The sequence below is a fragment of the Oncorhynchus nerka genome, linkage group LG27, assembly GCF_034236695.1.
Source record: "Oncorhynchus nerka isolate Pitt River linkage group LG27, Oner_Uvic_2.0, whole genome shotgun sequence".
Taxonomy (NCBI): domain Eukaryota; kingdom Metazoa; phylum Chordata; class Actinopteri; order Salmoniformes; family Salmonidae; genus Oncorhynchus; species Oncorhynchus nerka.
This window is the reverse complement of record NC_088422.1, coordinates 88,577,986-88,605,399: the sequence shown is the minus strand read 5'-3', so window position 1 is coordinate 88,605,399 and position 27,414 is coordinate 88,577,986. Positions and strand designations below refer to the sequence as shown.

Below are 27,414 nucleotides of genomic sequence, written 5' to 3'. Positions count from 1 at the left end.
GCACCCTACACAAGGAGCTGTTATGCACAGGGCTGGTTCTTGCCATCCTGCCACCCTAGGCGGAAAAATATGTATTTTCCAAAGTAAATGTTATGAATGCCTATCTATGTGGTAAGCCATTTGTAAAACACCAAAAAAGACATGGGGTCTGGACCAAAAGAGGTCGGCTCATGCTTACTGGGGTGTAGCCTACCATGTCGGCAGCAGTGGAATCCTGTGACTAATCAATTTGGTGATTTAAGCTCTGAATATCAGCTACCCAACTTTATCAGGAGTTATCGTGAGCCTTTTTGCAGTGTGTTTACACCCCGGGAAATGTAGAAGTATTGTATTTTTTGCTGTGATACATACTTGAAACCACTAATCATGCCAACAGGGTGAAACTTCTGTACAACAGTTGTGACTGTCCATTCCATAATGTCCACTTAACTTTGACCTGTCCTGTTCTCAGGGTATGTTGTTTGTTAACATGGCAGCACATTTTTAATTTGATTGGGTGCCATTTAATTTGGGCTATTTGATGGGAGAAACCTGCGTGATGTAAAAAGTGTCTCATTACATTGTCATCCATTTTATCTCCAGCCTGTAGGCTACAGAAAAGGCCACATATTCTTTCTACCACATCCTATATCTGCTACATGATTTATGTTTGATGATTTTTATGACGGCATGTTGGTGGAGCAGCGATGTGTCTCTCCAACAGCACCCTTGAGAGGCGCGCTGGGAATGGACAAGCTAAATATTTTGCGCCCCTGCCTTTGACAAAGTGAGCATTGTTTATCACAGGGCGGCATCAGTGCACAACTAAAAAGCCATTTGCCACTGATTAGGAGAAATTGTCATTGGTTTTGGGCAGAATTACAGTGCATTCGGAAAGTATTCAGACCTCTTGACTCTTTCCACATTTTGTTACATTTCAGCCTTATTCTAAAATGGATTAAAATCAATTAAAACATTTCCCTCCTCAATCTACACACAATACCCCATAATGACAAAGTGTTTTTTAGAAATGTTGCAAATATATTAAAAATTAAAAACAGAAATACCTTATTTACATAAGTATTCAGACCCTTTGCTATGAGACTCAGGTGCATCCTATTTCCATTGATCATCCTTGAGATGTTTCTACAACATGATTGGAGTCCACCTGTGGTAAATTAAATTGATTGGACAATATTTGGAAAGGCAAACACGTGTCTATATAAGGTCCCAGAGTTGACAGTGCATGTCAGAGTATAAACAAAGCCATGAGGCCGAAGGAATTGTCCGAAGAACTCTGAAACAGGATTGTGTTGAGGCACAGATCTGGGGAGTAGAACCAAAACATAAAACATTAAAGGTCCCCAAGAACACAGTGGCCTCCATCATTCTTAAATGGAAGAAGTTTGGAACCACCAAGACTCTTCCTAGAGCTGGCCGCCCGGCCAAACTGAGCAATCGGGGGAGAAGGGCCTAGGTCAGGGAGTTGACCAAGGAGGTAGAGGTGGTCACTCCGACAGAGCTCCAGAGTTCCTCTGTGGAGATGGGAGAACCTTCCAGAATGACAAACATCTCTGCAGCACTCCATCAATCAGGCCTTTATGGTTGAGTGGGCACATGGAAGCCACTCCTCAGTAAAAGGCACATGACAACCTGCTTGGAGTTTGCCAAAAGGCACCTAAAGGACTCTTAAGACCATGACAAACAAGATTCTCTGGTCTGATGAAACCAGGATTGAACTCTTTGGCCTGAATGCCAAGCATCACGTCTGGAGGAAACCTGGCAATGTTTTTCAGCAGCAGGGACTGGGAGACTAGTCAGGATCGAGGGAAAGATGAACGGAGCAAAGTACAGAGGGATCCTTGATGAAAACCTGCTCCAGACCGCTCAGGGCCTCAGACTGGGGTGAAGGTTCACCTTCCAATAGGACAACGACCCTAAACACATAAACGACCCTAAACACATGACAATGCAGGAGTGGCTTCCGAATGTTCTGAATGTTCTTGAGTGGCCCAGCCAGAGCCCGTACTTATGTAAATGTGATATTTCAGTTTTTTTTATTAATACATTTGCAAAAATGTAAAACAGTTTGAAAAAAATGTAAAACAGTATGGGGTATTGTGTATATTGATGAGGGGGGAAAACGATTTAATACATTTTAGAATAAAGCTGTAACGTAACAAAATGTGGATAAAAATGAAGGGGTCTGAATACTTTCTGAATGCACTATATGAGAGGTTTTATGTGTTGTTGGAGGTGAATGTTGGTCAGTTCAGTTCAGAAAAGGCTGCCCTCGTCAATCTGCCGCCATAAGCGGCCGACTAATCCTGCCTATTGAGCGGGCCGGCCGTGTTAATATGTTGAGCCGCGTTAATATGTTGAGCCGTGTTAATACGTTGAGCCGTGTTAATACGTTGAGCAGGTCGGCCGTGTTAATACGTTGAGCCGTGTTAATACGTTGAGCAGGTCGGCCGTGTTAATACGTTGAGCCGTGTTAATACGTTGAGCCGTGTTAATACGTTGAGCCGTGTTAATACGTTGAGCCGTGTTAATATGTTGAGCGGGTCGGCCGTGTTAATACGTTGAGCCGTGTTAATACGTTGAGCCGTGTTAATACGTTGAGCCGTGTTAATACGTTGAGCCGTGTTAATACGCTGAGCGGCCGGCCGTGTTAATACGCTGAGCGGGCCGGCCGTGTTAATACGCTGAGCGGGCCGGCCGTGTTAATACGCTGAGCGGGCCGGCCGTGTTAATATGTTGAGCCGTGTTAATACGTTGAGCCGTGTTAATATGTTGAGCGGGCCGGTTGTGTTAATATGTTGAGCCGTGTTAATACGTTGAGCCGTGTTAATACGCTGAGCCGTGTTAATACGCTGAGCCGTGTTAATACGTTGAGCCGTGTTAATACGTTGAGCCGTGTTAATACGTTGAGCCGTGTTAATACGCTGAGCCGTGTTAATACGTTGAGCCGTGTGTTAATACGTTGAGCCGTGTTAATACGTTGAGTCGTGTTAATACGCTGAGCGGGCCGGTTGTGTTAATATGTTGAGCCGTGTTAATACGTTGAGCCGTGTTAATACGTTGAGCGGGCCGGTTGTGTTAATACGTTGAGCCGTGTTAATACGTTGAGCCGTGTTAATACGTTGAGCCGTGTTAATACGTTGAGCCGTGTTAATACGTTGAGCCGTGTTAATACGTTGAGCGGGCCGGTTGTGTTAATACGTTGAGCCGTGTTAATACGTTGAGCGGGCCGGTTGTGTTAATATGTTGAGCGGGCCGGTTGTGTTAATATGTTGAGCGGGCCGGTTGTGTTAATACGTTGAGCCGTGTTAATACGTTGAGCGGGCCGGTTGTGTTAATATGTTGAGCGGGCCGGTTGTGTTAATATGTTGAGCGGGCCGGTTGTGTTAATATGTTGAGCGGGCGGTTGTGTTAATATGTTGAGCGGGCGGTTGTGTTAATATGTTGAGCGGGCCGGTTGTGTTAATACGTTGAGCCGTGTTAATACGTTGAGCGGGCCGGTTGTGTTAATATGTTGAGCGGGCCGGTTGTGTTAATATGTTGAGCGGGCCGGTTGTGTTAATATGTTGAGCGGGCCGGTTGTGTTAATATGTTGAGCGGGCCGGTTGTGTTAATATGTTGAGCCGTGTTAATACGTTGAGCCGTGTTAATACGTTGAGCGGGCCGGTTGTGTTAATACGTTGAGCCGTGTTAATACGTTGAGCCGTGTTAATACGTTGAGCCGTGTTAATACGTTGAGCCGTGTTAATACGTTGAGCGGGCCGGTTGTGTTAATACGTTGAGCCGTGTTAATACGTTGAGCGGGCCGGTTGTGTTAATATGTTGAGCGGGCCGGTTGTGTTAATATGTTGAGCCGTGTTAATACGTTGAGCCGTGTTAATACGTTGAGCAGGTCGGCCGTGTTAATACGTTGAGCCGTGTTAATACGTTGAGCAGGTCGGCCGTGTTAATACGTTGAGCCGTGTTAATACGTTGAGCGGGCCGGCCGTGTTAATACGTTGAGCCGTGTTAATACGTTGAGCCGTGTTAATATGTTGAGCGGGTCGGCCGTGTTAATACGTTGAGCCGTGTTAATACGTTGAGCGGGTCGGCCGTGTTAATACGTTGAGCCGTGTTAATACGTTGAGCCGTGTTAATACGTTGAGTCGTGTTAATCGTTGACGTTGAGCCGTGTTAATACGTTGAGCCGTGTTAATACGTTGAGCCGTGTTAATACGCTGAGCGGCCGGCCGTGTTAATACGCTGAGCGGGCCGGCCGTGTTAATACGCTGAGCGGGCCGGCCGTGTTAATACGCTGAGCGGGCCGGCCGTGTTAATATGTTGAGCCGTGTTAATACGTTGAGCCGTGTTAATATGTTGAGCGGGCCGGTTGTGTTAATATGTTGAGCCGTGTTAATACGTTGAGCCGTGTTAATACGCTGAGCCGTGTTAATACGTTGAGCCGTGTTAATACGTTGAGCCGTGTTAATACGTTGAGCCGTGTTAATACGCTGAGCCGTGTTAATACGTTGAGCCGTGTGTTAATACGTTGAGCCGTGTTAATACGTTGAGTCGTGTTAATACGCTGAGCGGGCCGGTTGTGTTAATATGTTGAGCCGTGTTAATACGTTGAGCCGTGTTAATACGTTGAGCGGGCCGGTTGTGTTAATACGTTGAGCCGTGTTAATACGTTGAGCCGTGTTAATACGTTGAGCCGTGTTAATACGTTGAGCGGGCCGGTTGTGTTAATACGTTGAGCCGTGTTAATACGTTGAGCGGGCCGGTTGTGTTAATATGTTGAGCGGGCCGGTTGTGTTAATATGTTGAGCGGGCCGGTTGTGTTAATACGTTGAGCCGTGTTAATACGTTGAGCGGGCCGGTTGTGTTAATATGTTGAGCGGGCCGGTTGTGTTAATATGTTGAGCGGGCCGGTTGTGTTAATATGTTGAGCTAGCCGGTTGTGTTAATATGTTGAGCGGGCCGGTTGTGTTAATATGTTGAGCGGGCCGGTTGTGTTAATACGTTGAGCCGTGTTAATACGTTGAGCGGGCCGGTTGTGTTAATATGTTGAGCGGGCCGGTTGTGTTAATATGTTGAGCGGGCCGGTTGTGTTAATATGTTGAGCGGGCCGGTTGTGTTAATATGTTGAGCGGGCCGGTTGTGTTAATATGTTGAGCCGTGTTAATACGTTGAGCCGTGTTAATACGTTGAGCGGGCCGGTTGTGTTAATACGTTGAGCCGTGTTAATACGTTGAGCCTTGTTAATACGTTGAGCCGTGTTAATACGTTGAGCCGTGTTAATACGTTGAGCCGTGTTAATACGTTGAGCGGGCCGGTTGTGTTAATACGTTGAGCCGTGTTAATATGTTGAGCGGGCCGGTTGTGTTAATATGTTGAGCGGGCCGGTTGTGTTAATATGTTGAGCCGTGTTAATACGTTGAGCGGGCCGGTTGTGTTAATATGTTGAGCGGGCCGGTTGTGTTAATATGTTGAGCGGGCCGGTTGTGTTAATATGTTGAGCGGGCCGGTTGTGTTAATATGTTGAGCGGGCGGTTTGTGTTGAGCCGTGTTACGTTGAGCCGTGTTAATACGTTGAGCGGGCCGGTTGTGTTAATATGTTGAGCGGGCCGGTTGTGTTAATATGTTGAGCGGGCCGGTTGTGTTAATATGTTGAGCGGGCCGGTTGTGTTAATATGTTGAGCGGGCCGGTTGTGTTAATATGTTGAGCGGGCCGGTTGTGTTAATATGTTGAGCGGGCCGGTTGTGTTAATATGTTGAGCGGGCCGGTTGTGTTAATATGTTGAGCGGGCCGGTTGTGTTAATATGTTGAGCGGGCCGGTTGTGTTAATATGTTGAGCGGGCCGGTTGTGTTAATACGTTGAGCCGTGTTAATACGTTGAGCGGGCCGGTTGTGTTAATATGTTGAGCGGGCCGGTTGTGTTAATATGTTGAGCGGGCCGGTTGTGTTAATATGTTGAGCGGGCCGGTTGTGTTAATATGTTGAGCGGGCCGGTTGTGTTAATACGTTGAGCGGGCCGGTTGTGTTAATATGTTGAGCGGGCCGGTTGTGTTAATATGTTGAGCGGGCCGGTTGTGTTAATATGTTGAGCGGGCCGGTTGTGTTAATATGTTGAGCGTTGGTTAATATGTTGGTTGTGTTAATATGTTGAGAGGGCGGGGTTGTGTTAATATGTTGAGCGGGCCGGTTGTGTTAATACGTTGAGCGGGCGGTTGTGTTAATATGTTGAGCGGGCGGTTGTGTTAATACGTTGAGCGGTTGTGGGCGGGGTTGTGTTAATATGTTGAGCGGGCGGTTGTGTTAATATGTTGAGCGGGCGGTTGTGTTAATATGTTGAGCGGGCCGGTTGTGTTAATATGTTGAGCGGGCGGTTGTGTTAATATGTTGAGCGGGCCGGTTGTGTTAATATGTTGAGCGGGCGGTTGTGTTAATATGTTGAGCGGGCGGTTGTGTTAATATGTTGAGCGGGCGGTTGTGTTAATATGTTGAGCGGGCGGTTGTGTTAATATGTTGAGCGGGCGGTTGTGTTAATACGTTATGTTGAGCGGGCCGGTTGTGTTAATATGTTGAGCGGGCGGTTGTTGTTAATATGTTGAGCGGGCGGTTGTGTTAATATGTTGAGCGGGCCGGTTGTGTTAATATGTTGAGCGGGCGGTTGTGTTAATATGTTGAGCGGGCCGGTTGGTTGTGTTAATATGTTGAGCGGGCGGTTGTGTTAATATGTTGAGCGGGCCGGTTGTGTTAATATGTTGAGCGGGCCGGTTGTGTTAATATGTTGAGCGGGCCGGTTGTGTTAATATGTTGAGCGGGCCGGTTGTGTTAATACGTTGAGCGGGCCGGTTGTGTTAATATGTTGAGCGGGCCGGTTGTGTTAATATGTTGAGCGGGCCGGTTGTGTTAATATGTTGAGCGGGCCGGTTGTGTTAATATGTTGAGCGGGCCGGTTGTGTTAATATGTTGAGCGGGCCGGTTGTGTTAATATGTTGAGCGGGCCGGTTGTGTTAATATGTTGAGCGGGCGGTTGTGTTAATATGTTGAGCGGGCGGTTGTGTTAATATGTTGAGGGCGGTTGTGTTAATATGTTGAGCGGGCGGTTGTGTTAATATGTTGAGCGGGCGTTGTGTTAATACGTTGAGCGGGCGGTTGTGTTAATACGTTGAGCCGTGTTAATACGTTGGCGGTGCCGTTGTGTTAATATGTTGAGCGGGCGGTTGTGTTAATATGTTGAGCGGGCGGTTGTGTTAATATGTTTGCGGGCGTTGTGTTAATACGTTGAGCCGTGTTAATACGTTGAGCGGGCCGGTTGTGTTAATATGTTGAGCGGGCGGTTGTGTTAATATGTTGAGCGGGCGGTTGTGTTAATATGTTGAGCGGGCGGTTGTGTTAATATGTTGAGCGGGCGGTTGTGTTAATATGTTGAGCGGGCCGGTTGTGTTAATGAGCGTTGAGCCGTGTTAATACGTTGAGCGGGCGGTTGTGTTAATATGTTGTGTAATATATGTTGAGCGGGCGGTTGTGTTAATATGTTGAGCCGGGCGTTGTGTTAATACGTTGAGCGGGCGGTTGTGTTAATATGTTGAGCCGTGTACGTTGAGCCGTGTTAATAGCGGGCGGTTGTGTTAATACGTTGAGCGGGCGGTTGTGTTAATACGTTGAGCCGTGTTAATACGTTGAGCGGGCCGTGTTGTTAATACGTTGAGCCGTGTTAATACGTTGTGTTAATATGTTGAGCCGGTTGTGTTAATACGTTTGTGTTAATACGTTGAGCCGGTTGTGTTAATATGTTGAGCGGGCGTTGTGTTAATATGTTGAGCGGGCCGGTTGTGTTAATATGTTGAGCGGGCGGTTGTGTTAATATGTTGAGCGGGCGGTTGTGTTAATATGTTGAGCGGGCGGTTGTGTTAATATGTTGAGCGGGCGGTTGTGTTAATATGTTGAGCGGGCGGTTGTGTTAATATGTTGAGCGGGCGGTTGTGTTAATACGTTGAGCGGGCGGTTGTGTTAATATGTTGAGCGGGCGGTTGTGTTAATATGTTGAGCGGGCGGTTGTGTTAATATGTTGAGCGGGCCGGTTGTGTTAATGTTAATATGTTGAGCGGGCGGTTGTGTTAATATGTTGAGCGGGCCGGTTGTGTTAATATGTTGAGCGGGCGGTTGTGTTAATATGTTGAGCGGGCCGGTTGTGTTAATATGTTGGAACGTTGAGCCGTGTTAATATGTTGAGCGGGCGGTTGTGTTAATATGTTGAGCGGGCGGTTGTGGTTGTGTTAAGCGGGCGGTTGTGTTATGTTGAGCGGGCGGTTGTGTTAATACGTTGTGTTAATATGTTGAGCGGGCGGTTGTGTTAATATGTTGAGCGGGCGGTTGTGTTAATATGTTGAGCGGGCGGTTGTGCGTTGAGGGCCGGTTGTGTTAATATGTTGAGCGGGCGGTTGTGTTAATATGTTGAGCGGGCGGTTGTGTTAATATGTTGAGCGGGCGGTTGTGTTAATATGTTGAGCGGGCGGTTGTGTTAATATGTTGAGCGGGCGGTTGTGTTAATATGTTGAGCGGGCGGTTGTGTTAATATGTTGAGCGGGCGGTTGTGTTAATATGTTGAGTTGAGGGCGGTTGTGTTAATATGTTGAGCGGGCGGTTGTGTTAATATGTTGAGCGGGCGGTTGTGTTAATATGTTGAGCGGGCGGTTGTGTTAATATGTTGAGCGGGCGGTTGTGTTAATATGTTGAGCGGGCGGTTGTGTTAATATGTTGAGCGGGCGGTTGTGTTAATATGTTGAGCGGGCGGTTGTGTTAATATGTTGGCGGGCGGTTGTGTTAATATGTTGAGCGGGCGGTTGTGTTAATATGTTGAGCGGGCGGTTGTGTTAATATGTTGAGCGGGCGGTTGTGTTAATATGTTGAGCGGGCGGTTGTGTTAATATGTTGAGCGGGGGCGGTTGTGTTAATATGTTGAGCGGGCGGTTGTGTTAATACGTTGAGCGGGCGGTTGTGTTAATATGTTGAGCGGGCGGTTGTGTTAATATGTTGAGCGGGCGGTTGTGTTAATACGTTGAGCGGGCCGGTTGTGTTAATATGTTGAGCGGGCGGTTGTGTTAATATGTTGAGCGGGCGGTTGTGTTAATATGTTGAGCGGGCGGTTGTGTTAATATGTTGAGCGGGCGGTTGTGTTAATATGTTGAGCGGGCGGTTGTGTTAATATGTTGAGCGGGCGGTTGTATTAATATGTTGAGCGGGCGGTTGTGTTAATATGTTGAGCGGGCGGTTGTGTTAATATGTTGAGCGGGCGGTTGTGTTAATATGTTGAGCGGGCGGTTGTGTTAATATGTTGAGCGGGCGGTTGTGTTAATATGTTGAGCGGGCGGTTGTGTTAATACGTTGAGCGGGCGGTTGTGTTAATATGTTGAGCGGGCGGTTGTGTTAATATGTTGAGCGGGCGGTTGTGTTAATATGTTGAGCGGGCGGTTGTGTTAATATGTTGAGCGGGCGGTTGTGTTAATATGTTGAGCGGGCGGTTGTGTTAATATGTTGAGCGGGCGGTTGTGTTAATATGTTGAGCGGGCGGTTGTGTTAATATGTTGAGCGGGCGGTTGTGTTAATACGTTGAGCGGGCGTGTTAATACGTTGAGCGGGCGTTGTGTGTTAATATGTTGAGCGGGCGGTTGTGTTAATATGTTGAGCGGGCGGTTGTGTTAATATGTTGAGCGGGCGGTTGTGTTAATATGTTGAGCGGGCGGTTGTGTTAATATGTTGAGCGGGCGGTTGTGTTAATATGTTGGCGGGCGGTTGTGTTAATATGTTGAGCGGGCGGTTGTGTTAATATGTTGAGCGGGCGGTTGTGTTAATATGTTGAGCGGGCGGTTGTGGCGTTGAGCGGGCGGTTGTGTTAATATGTTGAGCGGGCGGTTGTGTTAATATGTTGAGCGGGCGGTTGTGTTAATATGTTGAGCGGGCGGTTGTGTTAATCGTTGAGCGGGCGGTTGTGTTAATATGTTGAGCGGGCGGTTGTGTTAATATGTTGGCGGGCGGTTGTGTTAATATGTTGAGCGGGCGGTTGTGTTAATACGTTGAGCGGGCGTTGTTAATATGTTGAGCGGGCGGTTGTGTTAATATGTTGAGCGGGCGGGTTGTGTTAATATGTTGAGCGGGCGGTTGTGTTAATATGTTGAGCGGGCGGGGTTGTGTTAATATGTTGAGCGGGCGGTTGTGTTAATATGTTGAGCGGGCGGTTGTGTTAATATGTTGAGCGGGCGGTTGTGTTAATATGTTGAGCGGGCGGTTGTGTTAATATGTTGAGCGGGCGGTTGTGTTAATATGTTGAGCGGGCGGTTGTGTTAATATGTTGAGCGGGCGGTTGTGTTAATATGTTGAGCGGGCGGTTGTGTTAATATGTTGAGCGGGCGGTTGTGTTAATATGTTGAGCGGGCGGTTGTGTTAATATGTTGAGCGGGCGGTTGTGTTAATATGTTGAGCGGGCGGTTGTGTTAATATGTTGAGCGGGCGGTTGTGTTAATATGTTGAGCGGGCGGTTGTGTTAATATGTTGAGCGGGCGGTTGTGTTAATATGTTGAGCGGGCGGTTGTGTTAATATGTTGAGCGGGCGGTTGTGTTAATATGTTGAGCGGGCGGTTGTGTTAATATGTTGAGCGGGCGGTTGTGTTAATATGTTGAGCGGGCGGTTGTGTTAATATGTTGAGCGGGCGGTTGTGTTAATATGTTGAGCGGGCGGTTGTGTTAATATGTTGAGCGGGCGGTTGTGTTAATATGTTGAGCGGGCGGTTGTGTTAATATGTTGAGCGGGCGGTTGTGTTAATACGTTGAGCGGGCGGTTGTGTTAATATGTTGAGCGGGCGGTTGTGTTAATATGTTGAGCGGGCGGTTGTGTTAATATGTTGAGCGGGCGTTGAGCCGGTTGTGTTAATATGTTGAGCGGGCGGTTGTGTTAATATGTTGAGCGGGCGGTTGTGTTAATACGTTGAGCGGGCGGTTGTGTTAATATGTTGAGCGGGCGGTTGTGTTAATATGTTGAGCGGGCGGTTGTGTTAATATGTTGAGCGGGCGGTTGTGTTAATATGTTGAGCGGGCCGGTTGTGTTAATATGTTGAGCGGGCGGTTGTGTTAATATGTTGAGCGGGCGGTTTGTTAATATGTTGAGCGGGCCGGTTGTGTTAATATACGTTGAGCCGTGTTAATACGTTGAGCGGGCGGTTGTGTTAATATGTTGAGCGGGCGGTTGTGTTAATACGTTGAGCCGTGTTAATACGTTGAGCCGGTTGTGTTAATATGTTGAGCGGGCGGTTGTGTTAATATGTTGAGCGGGCGGTTGTGTTAATACGTTGAGCGGGCGGTTGTGTTAATACGTTGAGCGGGCGGTTGTGTTAATATGTTGAGCGGGCGGTTGTGTTAATATGTTGAGCGGGCGGTTGTGTTAATATGTTGAGCGGGCGGTTGTGTTAATATGTTGAGCGGGCCGGTTGTGTTAATATGTTGAGCGGGCGGTTGTGTTAATATGTTTGAGTGTTAATACGTTGAGCGGGCGGTTGTGTTAATATGTTGAGCGGGCGGTTGTGTTAATATGTTGAGCGGGCCGGGCGGTTGTGTTAATATGTTGAGCGGGCGGTTGTGTTAATATGTTGAGCGGGCGGTTGTGTTAATATGTTGAGCGGGCCGGTTGTGTTAATATGTTGAGCGGGCCGGTTGTGTTAATATGTTGAGCCGTGTTAATACGTTGAGCGGGCCGGTTGTGTTAATACGTTGAGCCGTGTTAATACGTTGAGCGGGCCGGTTGTGTTAATACATTGAGCCGTGTTAATACGTTGAGCGGGCCGGTTGTGTTAATATGTTGAGCGGGCCGGTTGTGTTAATACGTTGAGCCGTGTTAATATGTTGAGCGGGCCGGCCGTGTTAATACGTTGTAGTTTATTAGTTTCACCGGACTACGTTAGTGGAGGCTTTGGGTTCGACGATAAGGTATTTGTTCTTAGAAGACCCTGCATGGTGTTGGCCAGGGGCTGGGTTTTGGTTGGGGTGGAGGTTGGGGGTATAGAGGTGGGGCTTGAGGCAGCTCTGGTCGGGGGAAAGGGGAGGTGGCATGTTGCAAACAACTATCTGGGATCTCGTGAGAGAAAACCAAGAGTCATGTTAAAAGCTGATCTACCCTAAAAACGAATGTTAACGGCTGCTCTGTTGTTCTTTTGCTCTCTCTCTCTCTCTCTCGGTCTCTCTCTCTCTCTCTCGGTCTCTCTCTCTCTCTGTCTCTCTCTCTCTCTCTCTCTCTTGGTCTCTCTCTCTCTCGGCCTCTCTCTCTCTCTCTCTCGGTCTCTCTCTCTCTCTCTCTCTCTGTCTCTCTCTCTCTCTCTCTCTCTCTTGGTCTCTCTCTCTCGGTCTCTCTCTCTCTCTCTCTCTCTCGGTCTCTCTTGGTCTCTCTCTCTCAGTCTCTCTTGGTCTCTCTCTCTCTCGCTCTCTCTCTCTTTTGGTCTCTCTCTCTCTCTCTCTTGGTCTCTCTCTCTCTCTCTCTCTCTCTCGGTCTCTCTCTTGGTCTCTCTCTTGGTCTCTCTCTCTCTCTCTCTCTCTCTCTTGGTCTCTCTTGGTCTCTCTCTCTCTCTCTCTCTCTCTCTCTCTCTCTCTCTCTCTCTCTCTTCAGACTGGACTGGTCTATACAGGAGAGGACAGTCTCTTCATCCAGCCGGTCAGCAGTTCTTCCGACTCCTTTTCCGGGCTGCAGCACAGGGTGGTCCGACACCGCCGCTCAGCCAAGACCATCCCTCCTTCTGCCCCTCCCCCTGGATCCACAGCTGAAGACAAGCAGCCCAAGGACTGCGGCACCATTCCAGGTGAGTGACAGAAATGTTGAATGGTGGATGGTGGATATTGGATACCATTGGACCGCAACTGCCACTTTCGATTGATTTGGTAGATCTTGGAAGGGAAAGGAAAGGAGATTGGCGTGAGAGAGTGGATCCTCCGTGTCTGTGAAGTGTGGCTGTACTTTGTCATTGTTTTAGTAACGATCAATCAATAGTCGAAGTGACAGCTGCATGTACATTAGAAAACAGTAATTTTATGGTTGTGGTCTAATTGATTTTCAAAGCTTCAGGCAAGTTTATTAGGCCTTTTTGTAACTTCTATGCAGAATCAGAATCTCTGAAGGAAGGGGAGAAGTAGTCCATCAGAAGCTCTGAAGGAAGGGGAGAAGTAGTCCATCAGAAGCTCTGAAGAAGGAGAGAAGTAGTCCATCAGAAGCTTTGAAGGAAGGGGAGAAGTAGTCCATCAGAAGCTCTGAAGGAAGGGGAGAAGTAGTCCATCAGAAGCTTTGAAGGAAGGGGAGAAGTAGTCCATCAGAAGCTCTGAAGGAAGGGGAGAAGTAGTCCATCAGAAGCTTTGAAGGAAGGGGAGAAGTAGTCCATCAGAAGCTCTGAAGGAAGGGGAGAAGTAGTCCATCCATGCAGACTGTGTGATGGTCAATTGACTGAGTTGAATTGATGTGACCCCCTTGAAACGCCTCAGATCATTAAAACCTTTTCTAAACTGAACGCCACCCCCTTAAGAGGCATTAGAAGAAGATCCATCAAACCCATTTGGTGTGTCATCATAGTGGTCTCTGACTTGTGGTCAGACTCGCTCAGGTGGAACAAACTTAAACTTGTACCTTTTTTCAATGCTGAATTGAATGTCATGGAGAAAACAGCAAGGTGCCATAATAATTTTTTTTGCAAACATCCTTTTTGAATTTTAAAGTATTCCAAGAAGTTGTCATCTAGTTTTTCAAAAGTATCTGTAATCTGATTACAATATTTTTTTGCGGGTGACGTAACAGACTACAGTTACAGTGTTTTTGTAATCAAATTACATGTAACTGACATGTAATCGGTTACTGCCCAACCCTTGACGCCATCTTCTTCCCCATGTCTTTGTGGTACAGTAGTTTAGTATTCAGGAGTCATCCTGGTGTAGGTTTCATAAATCATGGGGTTCTGAGCAATATTTATAGCTCTCTTCACATTCTTTGATGTTTATTTAGCTTCAATCTGTTGGAAGGAGAGGCGTTTCAGGGCTGGCAGCTGGGCCTTGTTTTAATGTGCATTTCTACTCTGTAAACTCCTGTTGGGGCCTGCTCTGTCTCTGTCTGTCTCTGTCTGTCTCTGTCTGTCTGTCTGTCTGTCTGTCCCTCTCTGTCTGTCTCTTTGTTTTTTTTCTTCTCTTGCTTTATTGATCTGTCAGCTCTCTCTCTCTCTCTCTCTCTCTCTCTCTCTCTCTCTCTCTCTCTCTCTCTCACCCTCTCACCCTCTCTCTCTCTCTCTCTCTCTCTCTCTCACCCTCTCTCTCTCTCTCTCTCTCTCTCACCCTCTCACCCTCTCTCTCTCTCTCTCTCTCTCACCCTCTCTCTCTCTCTCTCTCTCTCTCTCTCTCTCTCTCTCTCTCTCTCTCTCTCTCTCCCCCTCTCTCTCTCTGAATTCACTTTCAATATAAGGGGCTTTATTGGCATGGGAAATATATGTTTACATTTCCAAAGCAAGTGAAATAGATATTAAACAAAAGTGAAATAAACAATAAAACATTAAGAGTAAACATTACACTCACAAAAGTTTGGCTCCCAGACCATCGACTGGCCTTCAGAGCTACAGTGCAAAACATTACATTCTTGAATGTATAGTGTATTTTGGTCCCAATGTCTCGTGAGTTTAAAATATTTAAAGGAATGTCAAATGAATGTGTGCATAAAGTGTATACAAAAAATATATATATTATTTAGATTTTTTTTTATTTGTTGTGTTCTTGGAAGCGGCATTGTTGATTCTGTAGTTCTTCTGGGTGCTGCATTGTGGGTGTTGTAGTTCTTTTTTTGATGCATTTTTTAAAAGTGCATGAATGTCATGAAGTCTATTTTGCATAATACAAGTTCAACTACTACTGCTACTAGATTGTAGATAGTACATTTTGTTTTCTTTTTCCTTATTCTGTGTGGAAACAGCAACTGCTCTCCACGTTTTGGTTGATGTTGCTATCACGTTGCTTCAGAGACAATTTAAACCTTCCCACAGTTTCTCGCTACAATGTCTCTGTTCCAAATGGAACACTATTCCCTTTGTAGGGAATAGTACCACCAGTACTTTGACAGCCTGTAGAAATGATTTTCATATGTTCATAACTGGGACGCAAGGAGTAATAGAAACCTCTTTGAGAGAGAGAGAGAGAGAGAATTGGCTTTTTACCAAATTATCATACGACAGACCACGCATTCACCTTGCACACCCTAATTGACAAACCTTTCATGCTTTGTTGACCTCACTCAATTTGGCATGGCGGTCAGCTATACAAATGGATGGAACTTGGAGTTGGGGGGAAAAACAAACAACATAAAAAAATCCATGTACGCAAACAACAAGTGTGAGGTAAAAATGGGCAAAAAATAAACACATTTCTTTCCACAGGGCCGTAGGGTGAGACAGGGATGCAGCTTAAGCCCCACCCTCTTCAACATATATATATATATATATCAACTGGCGGGGGCAGTTGAAGTCAAATGTCTACTGTTTGCTGATGGTCTGGTGCTTCTGTCCCCAACTAAGGAGGGCCTACAGCAGCACCTAGATCTTCTGCACAGATTCTGTCAGACCTGGGCCCTGACAGTAAATCTCAGTAAGACCAAAATAATGGTGTTCCAAAAAAGGTCCAGTTACCAGGGCCACAAATACAAATTTAATGTAGACACCGTTGCCCTAGAGCTAACAAAAAACTATACATACCTTGGCCTAAACATCAGCGCCACAGGTAACTTCCACAAATCTGTGAAGGAGCTGAGAGACAAGGCAAGAAGGGCCTTCTATGCCATCAAACGGAAAATCAAATTCGACATACCAATTAGGATCTGGCTAAAAATACTTGAATCAATTATAAAGCCCATTGCCCTTTATGGCTGTGAGGTCTAGGGTCCGCTCACCAACCAAGAATTCACCAAATTGAGACTCTGCATGCAGAATTCTGTAAAAATATCCTCTGTACAACGTAAAACACCAAATATTGCATGCAGAGCAGAATTAGACCGATACTGCTAATTATCAACATCATGGAAAGGAGCCGTTAAATTCTACAACCAACTAAAGGAAGCGATTCCCAAACCTTCCACAACAAAGCCATCACCTACAGAGAGATTAATCTGGAGAAGAGTCCCCTAAGCAAGCTGGTCCTGGGGCTCTGTTCACAAACACACCCCACAGAGCCCCAGGACAGCAACACAATTAGACCCAACCAAATCATGAGATTACAAAAATATAATTACTTGACAAATTGGAAAGAATGAACAAAAAAACTGAGCAAACAAGAATGCTATTTGGCCCTAAACAGAGAGTACACAGTGGCAGAATACCTGACCACTGTGACTGACCCAAAATAAATGAAAGCTTTGACTATGTACAGACTCAGACCTGGTTCTCAAGAGATGACAGGCTATGTGCACACTTCACACATGAGGTGGAAACTGAGGTGCCAAATATTAGAGACACATATTTCCCTCAGATTACACAGACCCAGAAATAATTTGAAAACACACCCAATTTTGATAAACTCTCATATCTGTTGGGTGAAATACCACATTGTGCCATCACAGCAGCAAGATTTATGACCTGTTGCCACAAGAAAAGGGCAACCAGTGAAGAACAAACACCATTGTAAATTTGCACATCGCTACAACACTTTATATAGACATAATATGACATTTGAAATGTCTTTATTATTTTAGAATTTGTGTGAGTGTAATAGTTAATGTTCACTTTTTATTGTTATCTATTTCACTTGCTTTGGCAATGTAAACATATGTTTCCCATGCCAATAAAGCCCCTTGAATTGAATTGAGAGAGTGCTAGAGCGAGAGCTGGAAGAGAGAGAGAGCGCGAGAGAGATAGAGCTAGAGCTGGAAGAGAGAGACAGCGAGAGAGAGCTAGAGCTGGAAGAGAGAGAGAAAGCGAGAGCTGGAAGAGAGAGAGCGAGAGAGAGCTAGAGCTGGAAGAGAGAGAGAGAGCGATAGAGAGCGAGAGAGAGATAGAGCTAGAGCTGGAAGAGAGAGACAGCGAGAGCTGGAAGAGAGAGAGCGAGATAGCGCTAGAGCTGGAAGAGAGAGAGAGCGAGAGAGAGATAGAGCTAGAGCTGGAAGAGAGAGAGAGAGCGAGAGAGAGATAGAGCTAGAGCTGGAAGAGAGAGAGAGAGCGAGAGAGAGATAGAGCTAGAGCTGGAAGAGAGAGAGAGCGAGAGCTGGAAGAGAGAGAGCGAGAGAGAGCTAGAGCTGGAAGAGAGAGAGAAAGAGAGAGAGATGGAACAGAGAGAGAGAGGTGGAAGAGAGAGAGAGAAATCCTGAGTAACATATCTGCTCAAAAGAGTATTTTCTGAGTTTGGGTGTTAGCACGATTGTGTGTGTGTGTGTGTGTGTGTGTGTGTGTGTGTGTGTGTGTGTGTGTGTGTGTGTGTATTAGTCCCCCAGCCATACCATATTGAGAGTGTGTGTGTGTTAGCCTCCCAGCCATACTGTATTGAGAGTGTGTGTGTTAGTCCTCCAGCCATACTGTATTGAGAGAGAGTGTGTGTTAGTCCCCCAGCCATACTGTATTGAGAGAGTGTGGGTGTTAGTTCCCCAGCCATACTGTATTGAGAGAGTGTGTGAGCTCACGGCACCCATGAATGGACAGTAACACAGGTGCTTTAGCCATCCAGTGTGTGTGTGTGTGTGTGTGTGTGTGTGTGTGTGTGTGTGTGTGTGTGTGTGTGTGTGTGTGTGTGTGGTGTGTGTTTGTGCACCTGCTGTCTTGGGGCGAGAGGGACGGAGAGAGGTGCCAGATTTGGAAATTCCTTCCTCTGCACTCTCGTCTGCCTGAATGTCCCTGGATCTGAGATGGAGTCTGCCAGCTCCTCCTCTCCTCTCCTCTCCTCTCCTCTCCTCTCCTCTCCTCTCCTCTCCTCTCCTCTCCTCTCCTCTCCTCTCCTCTCTCCTCTCCTCTCTCTCCTCTCTATCCTTCTGTCTACTCTCTTCTCTCCTACCCTCTCACTCCTTACATCTCCTTCCCCCTCTCCTTCACGCTCCTATTCTCTTTCTCTCTTCCCTCTCTTTCCATTCTCTTTTGTTTTCCTTCATGTCCCCACCCTTCTGTGCTCTGTCTTCCCTCCTTACCCATACCTTTCCTTCTCCTCTCTTCCCCTGTTTCCTCTCCTCCCCTCTTCCTTCTGTTCCTCATCTCCTTCTATCTTTCTATATGGGCGGGCCACTCCAAAGGCTCAGTGAGAGGGGAGCGCTGACGGTTTCCCCCAAACCACAGAGTCTCTCCCTGGAGAGAGATACACGCAGAGACAGACCTTATATCCATTAAACTAACTCCACTCCACACCACCTCCTGGACACTGCACACGCACACACACATGCACACACACACACACGCACACACATGCACATACACACACCACCTCCTGAATACTGCACACACAGAAACACACACACCACCATCTTCCACCTCCCTTCCCCCTGACTCACTGAAGTGTTCTTCGTACAGCAGCAGTCCAGTCTGGCCAGTTGAAACTGTGTTATTTCTGATTGCATAAGAGCTGCTGAGGGAGGGAGAAGGATGTGTGTGTGAGCATATGTTTGTGTGTGTGTGTGTGTGTGTGTGTGTGTGTGTGTGTGTGTGTGTGCGTGTGCATGTGTGTGTGGGTGGGTGGGTGGGTGGGTGTGTGTGTGTGTATGTGTGTGTGTGTGTGTGTGTGTGTGTGCGTGTGCGCGTATGCGTGCGTGTATGTGTGTGTGTGTGTGTGTGTGTGTGTATGTGTGTGTATGTGTATGTATGTGTTTGTGTGTGTGTGTGTGTGTGTGTGTGTGTGTGTGTGTGTGTGTGTGTGTGTGTGTGTGTGTGGGTGGGTGTGATTATTTATGTGGATAGGAGGGTGTGATTATTTATGTGGATAGGGGGTGTGATTATTTATGTGGATAGGGGGTGTGATTATTTATGTGGATGGGGGTGTGATTATTTATGTGGATAGGGGGTGTGATTATTTATGTGGATAGGGGGTGTGATTATTTATGTGGATAGGGGGGGGGTGTGATTATTTATGTGGATAGGGGGTGTGATTATTTATGTGGATGGGGGGATGGATAGGGGGTATGTGGATAGGGGGTGATTATTTATGTGGATAGGGGTGTGATTATTTATGTGGATAGGGGGGGGTGATGATTGATTTATGTGGATAGGGGGTGTGATTATTTATGTGGATAGGGGTGTGATTATTTATGTGGATTGTGATTATTTATGTGGATAGGGGGGGGGTGATTATTTATGTGGATAGGGGGTGATTATTTATGGGATAGGGGGGTGATTATTTTTATGTGGATATGTGGGGGGTGATTATTTATGTGGATAGGGGGTTGTGATTATTTATGTGGATAGGGGGGGTGATTATTTATGTGGATAGGGGGTGATTATTTATGTGGATAGGGGGGTGATTATTTATGGGATATGGGGGTGATTATTTATGTGGATAGGGGGTGATTATTTATGTGGATAGGGGGGGGTGATTATTTATGTGGATAGGGGGGGGGTGATTATTTATGTGGATAGGGGGGTGGTTGTTAGTGAATCAGACAACCAGAAAAGAGACCCAGCAACGTTAGTTTATTTACCGTCCCCTGCCTGGTTTTTACGTCCATTTACACAGATTTTCTTCACATGGAATATGGAAATGTTAAGATAACAAGAGGAGGAGAGTTGGGTTTCAGGTGGATATGCTGAGCTGGTCACTGGTCCAATGTTTCGGGTGCATCCTAAAATGGCACCCTGTTCACTGTATAGAGCATTACTGTTGATCAGGGCCCATAGGGCTATATTGGGAATAGGGTGTAATTTGGAATACAGACCTACACTCTTAGAAAAGAGGGTTCCAAAAGGGTTCTTCTGCTGTCCCCATATGTGAACCCTTTTTGGTTCCAGGTAAAATCATTTTTGGATTCTGTGGCAAGGGTTCTACATAGAACCCACAATGGTTCTACTTGGAACCAAAAGGGTTCTACCTGGAACCAACAAGGGTTATTCAAAGGGTTCTCCTTTGGGGACGGCTGTAGAACCCCTTTACGTTCTAGATAGCACCTTTTTTCCTAAGAGCGTAGAAAGCTGCCGGCTCACAGAGAAAACAGTGCGGAAATGAAAACCTGTCATTTCTCCCAGGCCGGAGTTTCATTGGCACTGTGGCAGCTGATGGGAGGTCAGTTAGAAATAACCTGATGGAAGGTCAGTTAGACGTCACCTGATGGGAGGTCAGTTAGACATCACCTGATGGGAGGTCAGTTAGACGTCACCTGATGGGAGGTCAGTTAGAAATCACCTGATGGGAGGTCAGTTATACATCAGCTGATGGGAGGTCAGTTAGAAATCACCTGATGGGAGGTCAGTTAGACGTCACCTGATGGGAGATCAGTTAGACGTCACCTGATGGGAGGTCAGTTAGACGTCACCTGATGGGAGATCAGTTAGACGTCACCTGATGGGAGGTCAGTTAGACATCACCTGATGGGGGTCAGTCAGACATCAGCTCAAACTAGATGTTGCCCCTAACTACAGATTTAGGATCAGATTACGCTTCTCCCAATCCTAATCTTAACCATTAGGGGGGTTAAATGATATATGATCTGAGTCCTGGGGTTAGGGGCAACTCTTACCTTCCACTAGGTATCCTGACAGAGGTATGGCCTGTGGCTTTAGGAAATGGCTTTGGGGTTGTCCCTAAGTACAGATCTAGGATCATATTCCCCAATCCTAACCTTAACCATTAGTGGGGGAAATGCAAAACTGACCCAACTTCAGCCTACACCAGGGGAATCCATGGAAAGCTTGTTGTAGTTGTAAAGACCAAAACGATGACACTGAACATTCCTTTTTCAGGAGCTCGGTCAAGCTGAACATTAAGAAATCAAAGGTGAGTCTTATCACTCAGACACTGGGCTGTGTTATTGTTTAGAATGTGAAAACACAGAATGAGAAGTCTAGATGCATCCAGACCGACATTGTGGTCAGGGCTGAGAGAGAATCTGAAATATGCTGAACCTCTCCAACTCCCAACCCTAAAACACTTTCCCAACTCCTCTCTGCTCACTTGCTTTACAGACTCCCACTATGCCGTCCAGGCTGCCTACATTTTTGTTATTCCTAAGAATTTCTGAGCTTTGGCTCACAGTGGAGGGCTCACTAACAGCCTGGACTGGTGTGTGTCTGTTTGTGTCCGTGCGTGGGTGCCTGTGTGTGTGAGTGTGTGTGTGTCTGTGTGCGTGCGATCGCGATATCTTTGTATTTCAGGTGTGTGTGCATGTGTGATTGTATAGATGTCTGTGTGTGTGTACGTGTGTGGGTGTGTGTGTGTGTGTGTGTGTGTGTGTGTGTGTGTGTGTGTGTGTGTGTGTGTGTGTGTGTGTGTGTGTGTAAGGATGTTGTAAGGTTTTGTGGCAGGCCAGGTTACAGTGTGTAGATTTCTATTTCTCTATCCAAAAGTATAATTTATGGAAAGCTAACAATCTTATAGCACGATCTTAGCTGTCAAGCACCCTGCTCTGGACCAATGAGCTGGGAGACAGTTTTATTATTATTATTCTGGTGGCCGTGTTGCCGTGGGTGATGATATTCGTGCTTTATGAATCTGAGACGGTCATGTGGTCAGCAGGAGAAGCCCCAAAGTAGGTTAAAACAACAGTGGACTTGCTATCTGTTACAGCTGTACTTGGACCTGCCCAAAGGCAGACATACCAGTGTTTTCTGCTTTGGGAAAATGATCTGAAATCAGTGCTAAAGTGCATCACAGTACTTTAAAGTGGCGTCCTCCACTGACAGTGGACCGCCTTCGTTTCCATTCAGGTCCAGACCTCTGATAGAGGTTGTAGTGAGTTATTCTGACATACAGGATATTATTGTTCCTTAGCTTGTCCTATTGTGGGGGGATGGATGGGTGGGTGGGTGAGTGGGGGATGGATGGATGGGTGAGTGAGTGAGTGGGGGGATGGATGGATGGATGGGTGGGTGAGTGAGTGGGGGATGGATGGATGGGTGAGTGAGTGAGTGGGGGATGGATAGATGGATGGGTGGGTGAGTGAGTGGGGGATGGATGGATGGATGGGTGGGTGAGTGAGTGGGGGGATGGATGGATGGATGGGTGGGTGAGTGAGTGGGGGATGGATGGATGGGGATGGGTGAGTGAGTGAGTGAGTGAGTGAGTGAGTGAGTGAGTGAGTGAGGGGGGGATGGATGGATGGGTGGGTGGGTGAGTGAGTGGGGGATGGATGGATGGGTGAGTGAGTGAGTGGGGGGATGGATGGATGGGTGGGTGAGTGAGTGGGGGAATGGATGGGTGGGTGGGTGAGTGAGTGGGGGATGGATGGGTGGGTGAGTGAGTGAGTGGGGGGGATGGATGGGTAGGTGAGTGAGTGAGTGAGTGGGGGGATGGATGGGTGGGTGAGTGAGTGCGGGGATGGATGGATGGGTGGGTGAGTGAGTGGGGGATGGATGGATGGATGGATGGATGGGTGAGTGAGTGAGGGGGATGGATGGATGGATGGATGGGTGGGTGGGTGGGTGAGTGAGTGGGGGGATGGATGGATGGGTGGGTGAGTGAGTGAGTGGGGGGATGGATGGATGGGTGGGTGAGTGAGTGAGTGGGGGATGGATGGATGGGTGGGTGAGTGAGTGGGGGATGGATGGATGGGTGGGTGAGTGAGTGGGGGGGGATAGATGGATGGGTGGGTGAGTGAGTGAGTGAGTGAGTGAGTGAGTGGGGGGATGGATGGATGGATGGGTGAGTGAGTGGGGGATAGATGGATGGGTGGGTGAGTGAGTGAGTGAGTGAGTGAGTGGGGGGATGGATGGATGGATGGGTGAGTGAGTGGGGGGGGGATGGATGGGGGATGGATGGATGGGTGGGTGAGTGAGTGAGTGGGGGATGGATGGATGGGTGAGTGAGTGAGTGGGGGATGGATGTATGGATGGGTGGGTGATTGAGTGGGGGATGGATGGATGGGTGAGTGAGTGAGTGGGGGGGATGGATGGATGGATGGATGGGTGGGTGAGTGAGTGGGGGGATGGATGGATGGGTGGGTGAGTGAGTGGGGGGATGGATGGATGGGTGGGTGAGTGAGTGGGGGGATAGATGGATGGGTGGGTGAGTGAGTGAGTGAGTGAGTGGGGGATGGATGGATGGATGGGTGAGTGAGTGGGGGATGGATGGATGGGTGGGTGAGTGAGTGGGGGATGGATGGATGGGTGGGTGAGTGAGTGAGTGGGGGATGGATGGATGGGTGAGTGAGTGAGTGGGGGATGGATGTATGGATGGGTGGGTGAGTGAGTGGGGGATGGATGGATGGGTGAGTGAGTGAGTGGGGGATGGATGGATGGATGGATGGGTGGGTGAGTGAGTGAGTGGGGGATGGATGGATGGGTGGGTGAGTGAGTGGGGGATGAGTGAGTGGGGGGATGGATGGATGGGTGGGTGAGTGAGTGAGTGGGGGGATGGATGGATGGATGGGTGGGTGAGTGAGTGGGGGATGGATGGATGGGTGGGTGAGTGAGTGGGGGGATGGATGGATGGGTGGGTGAGTGAGTGGGGGGATGGATGGATGGGTGGGTGAGTGAGTGAGTGGGGGATGGATGGATGGGTGAGTGAGTGAGTGGGGGATGGATGGATGGGTGGGTGAGTGAGTGGGGGGATGGATGGATGGATGGGTGAGTGAGTGAGTGAGTGGGGGATGGATGGATGGATGGGTGAGTGAGTGAGTGGGGGGATGGATGGGTGGGTGAGTGAGTGAGCGGGGGATGGATGGATGGGTGAGTGAGTGGGGGATGGATGGATGGGTGGGTGAGTGAGAGAGTGGGGGATGGATGGATGGGTGAGTGAGTGAGTGGGGGATGGATGGATGGATGGGTGGGTGAGTGAGTGGGGGATGGATGGATGGGTGAGTGAGTGAGTGGGGGGATGGATGGATGGATGGGTGGGTGAGTGAGTGGGGGGATGGATGGATGGGTGGGTGAGTGAGTGAGTGGGGGGATGGATGGATGGATGGATGGGTGAGTGAGTAAGTGGGGGATGGATAGATGGATGGGTGGGTGAGTGGGGGATGGATGGATGGATGGGTGGGTGAGTGAGTGGGGGATGGATGGATGGGTGAGTGAGTGAGTGAGTGGGGGATGGATGGATGGGTGGGTGGGTGAGTGAGTGGGGGATGGATGGATGGGTGAGTGAGTGAGTGGGGGGGATGGATGGATGGGTGGGTGAGTGAGTGGGGGCATGGATGGGTGGGTGGGTGAGTGAGTGAGTGGGGGATGGATGGGTGGGTGAGTGAGTGAGTGGGGGGATGGATGGGTAGGTGAGTGAGTGAGTGGGGGGATGGATGGATGGATGGATGGGTGGGTGAGTGAGTGGGGGATGGATGGATGGGTGAGTGAGTGAGTGAGTGGGGGATAAATTAATGGATGGGTGGTTGGGTGAGTGAGTGGGGGATGGATGGATGGATGGGTGGGTGAGTGAGTGGGGGATGGATGGGGGGGGATGGATGGATGGATGGGTGAGTGAGTGGGGGATGGATGTATGGATGGGTGGGTGAGTGAGTGGGGGGATGGATGGATGGGTGAGTGAGTGAGTGGGGGGATGGATGGGTGGGGGGGATGAGTGGGGTGGTGGGTGGGTGAGTGGGGGATGGATAGATGGGTGGGTGAGTGAGTGGGGGATGGATAGATGGGTGGGTGGGGGATGGATGGGTGGATGAGTGAGTGAGTGGGGGGATGGATGGATGGGTGGGTGAGTGAGTGGGGGATGGATGGATGGATGGGTGAGTGAGTGGGGGGATGGATAGATGGGTGGGGTGGGTGAGTGGGGGATGGATAGATGGATGGGTGGGTGAGTGGGGGATGGATAGATGGGTGGGTGAGTGAGTGGGGGATGGATAGATGGATGGGTGGGTGAGTGAGTGGGGGATGGATAGATGGGTGGGTGAGTGAGTGGGGGATGGATGCGTGGGTGAGTGAGTGGGGGATGGATGGGTGGGTGAGTGAGTGGGGGATGGATAGATGGGTGGGTGAGTGAGTGGGGGGATTGGTGGGTGGGGGGATGGATGGGTGGATGAGTGAGTGAGTGGGGGGATGGATAGATAGATGTCCAAGTTTGAGCTGTTGATTGTGACCTACATTTAACATTTACATTTAAGTCATTTAGCAGACGCTCTTATCCAGAGCGACTTACAAATTGGTGCTTTCACCTTATGACATCCAGTGGAAACCTGCTAACAAGCTCAATATGACGTCTTCCATGACATCCGGATGTCATCATGAATAAATCCTCTTTACCTGATTAAATCTGGTTATCAGACGACATTGAATACCACGTCAATTAGAGCTTGCTGTTCCTTCTCCAGTCCCTCTCAGACACATCAGTTAGAGCTTGCTGTTCCTCCTCCAGTCCCTCTCAGACACATCAATTAGAGCTTGCTGTTCCTTCTCCAGTCCCTCTCAGACACATCAATTAGAGCTTGCTGTTCCTTCTTCAGTCCCTCTCAGACACATCAATTAGAGCTTGCTGTTCCTTCTCCAGCCCCTATCAGACACATCAATTAGAGCTTGCTGTTCCTTCTCCAGTCCCTCTCAGACACATCAATTAGAGCTTGCTGTTCCTCCTCCAGCCCCTCTCAGACACATCAATTAGAGCTTGCTGTTCCTTCTCCAGCCCCTCTCAGACACATCAGTTAGAGCTTGCTGTTCCTTCTCCAGCCCCTCTCAGACACATCAATTAAAGCTTGCTGTTCGTTCTCGAGCCCCTCTCAGACACATCAGTTAGAGCTTGCTGTTCCTTCTCCAGCCCCTCTCAGACACATCAGTTAGAGCTTGCTGTTCCTTCTCCAGTCCCTCTCAGACACATCAATTAGAGCTTGCTGTTCCTCCTCCAGCCCCTCTCAGACACATCAATTAGAGCTTGCTGTTCCTCCTCCAGTCCCTCTCAGACACATCAATTAGAGCTTGCTGTTCCTTCTCCAGTCCCTCTCAGACACATCAATTAGAGCTTGCTGTTCCTTCTCCAGTCCCTCTCAGACACATCAATTAGAGCTTGCTGTTCCTTCTCCAGTCCCTCTCAGACACATCAATTAGAGCTTGCTGTTCCTTCTCCAGCTTGCTGTTCCCCCTCTCTCAGACACATCAATTAGAGCTTGCTGTTCCTTCTCCAGCCCCTCTCAGACACATCAATTAGAGCTTGATGTTCCTCCTCCAGCCCCTCTCAGACACATCAGTTAGAGCTTGCTGTTCCTCCTCCAGCCCCTCTCAGACACATCAATTAGAGCTTGCTGTTCCTCCTCCAGCCCCTCTCAGACACATCAATTAGAGCTGCTGTTCCTCCTCCAGTTCCTCCTCCAGCCCCTCTCAGACACATCAATTAGAGCTTGCTGTTCCTTCTCCAGCCCCTCTCAGACACATCAATTAGAGCTTGCTGTTCCTTCTCCAGCCCCTCTCAGACACATCAATTAGAGCTTGCTGTTCCTTCTCCAGCCCCTCTCAGACACATCAATTAGAGCTTGCTGTTCCTTCTCCAGCCCCTCTCAGACACATCAATTAGAGCTTGCTGTTCCTTCTCCAGCCCCTCTCAGACACATCAATTAGAGCTTGCTGTTCCTCCTCCAGCCCCTCTCAGACACATCAATTAGAGCTTGCTGTTCCTTCTCCAGCCCCTCTCAGACACATCAATTAGAGCTTGCTGTTCCTTCTCCAGCCCCTCTCAGACACATCAATTAGAGCTTGCTGTTCCTTCTCCAGCCCCTCTCAGACACATCAGTTAGAGCTTGCTGTTCCTTCTCCAGCCCCTCTCAGACACATCAATTAGAGCTTGCTGTTCCTTCTCCAGCCCCTCTCAGACACATCAATTAGAGCTTGCTGTTCCTTCTCCAGCCCCTCTCAGACACATCAATTAGAGCTTGCTGTTCCTTCTCCAGCCCCTCTCAGACACATCAGTTAGAGCTTGCTGTTCCTTCTCCAGTCCCTCTCAGACACATCAGTTAGAGCTTGCTGTTCCTTCTCCAGCCCCTCTCAGACACATCAATTAGAGCTTGCTGTTCCTTCTCCAGCCCCTCTCAGACACATCAATTAGAGCTTGCTGTTCCTTCTCCAGCCCCTCTCAGACACATCAGTTAGAGCTTGCTGTTCCTTCTCCAGCCCCTCTCAGACACATCAATTAGAGCTTGCTGTTCCTTCTCCAGCCCCTCTCAGACACATCAATTAGAGCTTGCTGTTCCTTCTCCAGCCCCTCTCAGACACATCAATTAGAGCCCCTCTCAGACACATCTGTTCTGCTCCTCCAGCCCCTCTCAGACACATCAGTTAGAGCTTGCTGTTCCTTCTCCAGCCCCTCTCAGACACATCAATTAGAGCTTGCTG

At 48.3% G+C, this 27,414-nt stretch overlaps 1 protein-coding gene across 4 annotated transcripts in view; it reads left to right on the top strand.

Moving 5' to 3' along the window:
• adamts17 (ADAM metallopeptidase with thrombospondin type 1 motif, 17) overlaps positions 1-27,414 on the top strand; it is a 272,173-nt gene that overhangs the window by 14,224 nt on the left and 230,535 nt on the right. For all 4 annotated transcript variants that reach the window (XM_065012247.1, XM_065012245.1, XM_065012246.1 and 1 more), the window contains exon 3: positions 12,639-12,828. In XM_065012247.1, the coding sequence (XP_064868319.1) occupies positions 12,639-12,828 (190 nt within the window). The remainder of the gene's footprint in view (positions 1-12,638; positions 12,829-27,414) is intronic.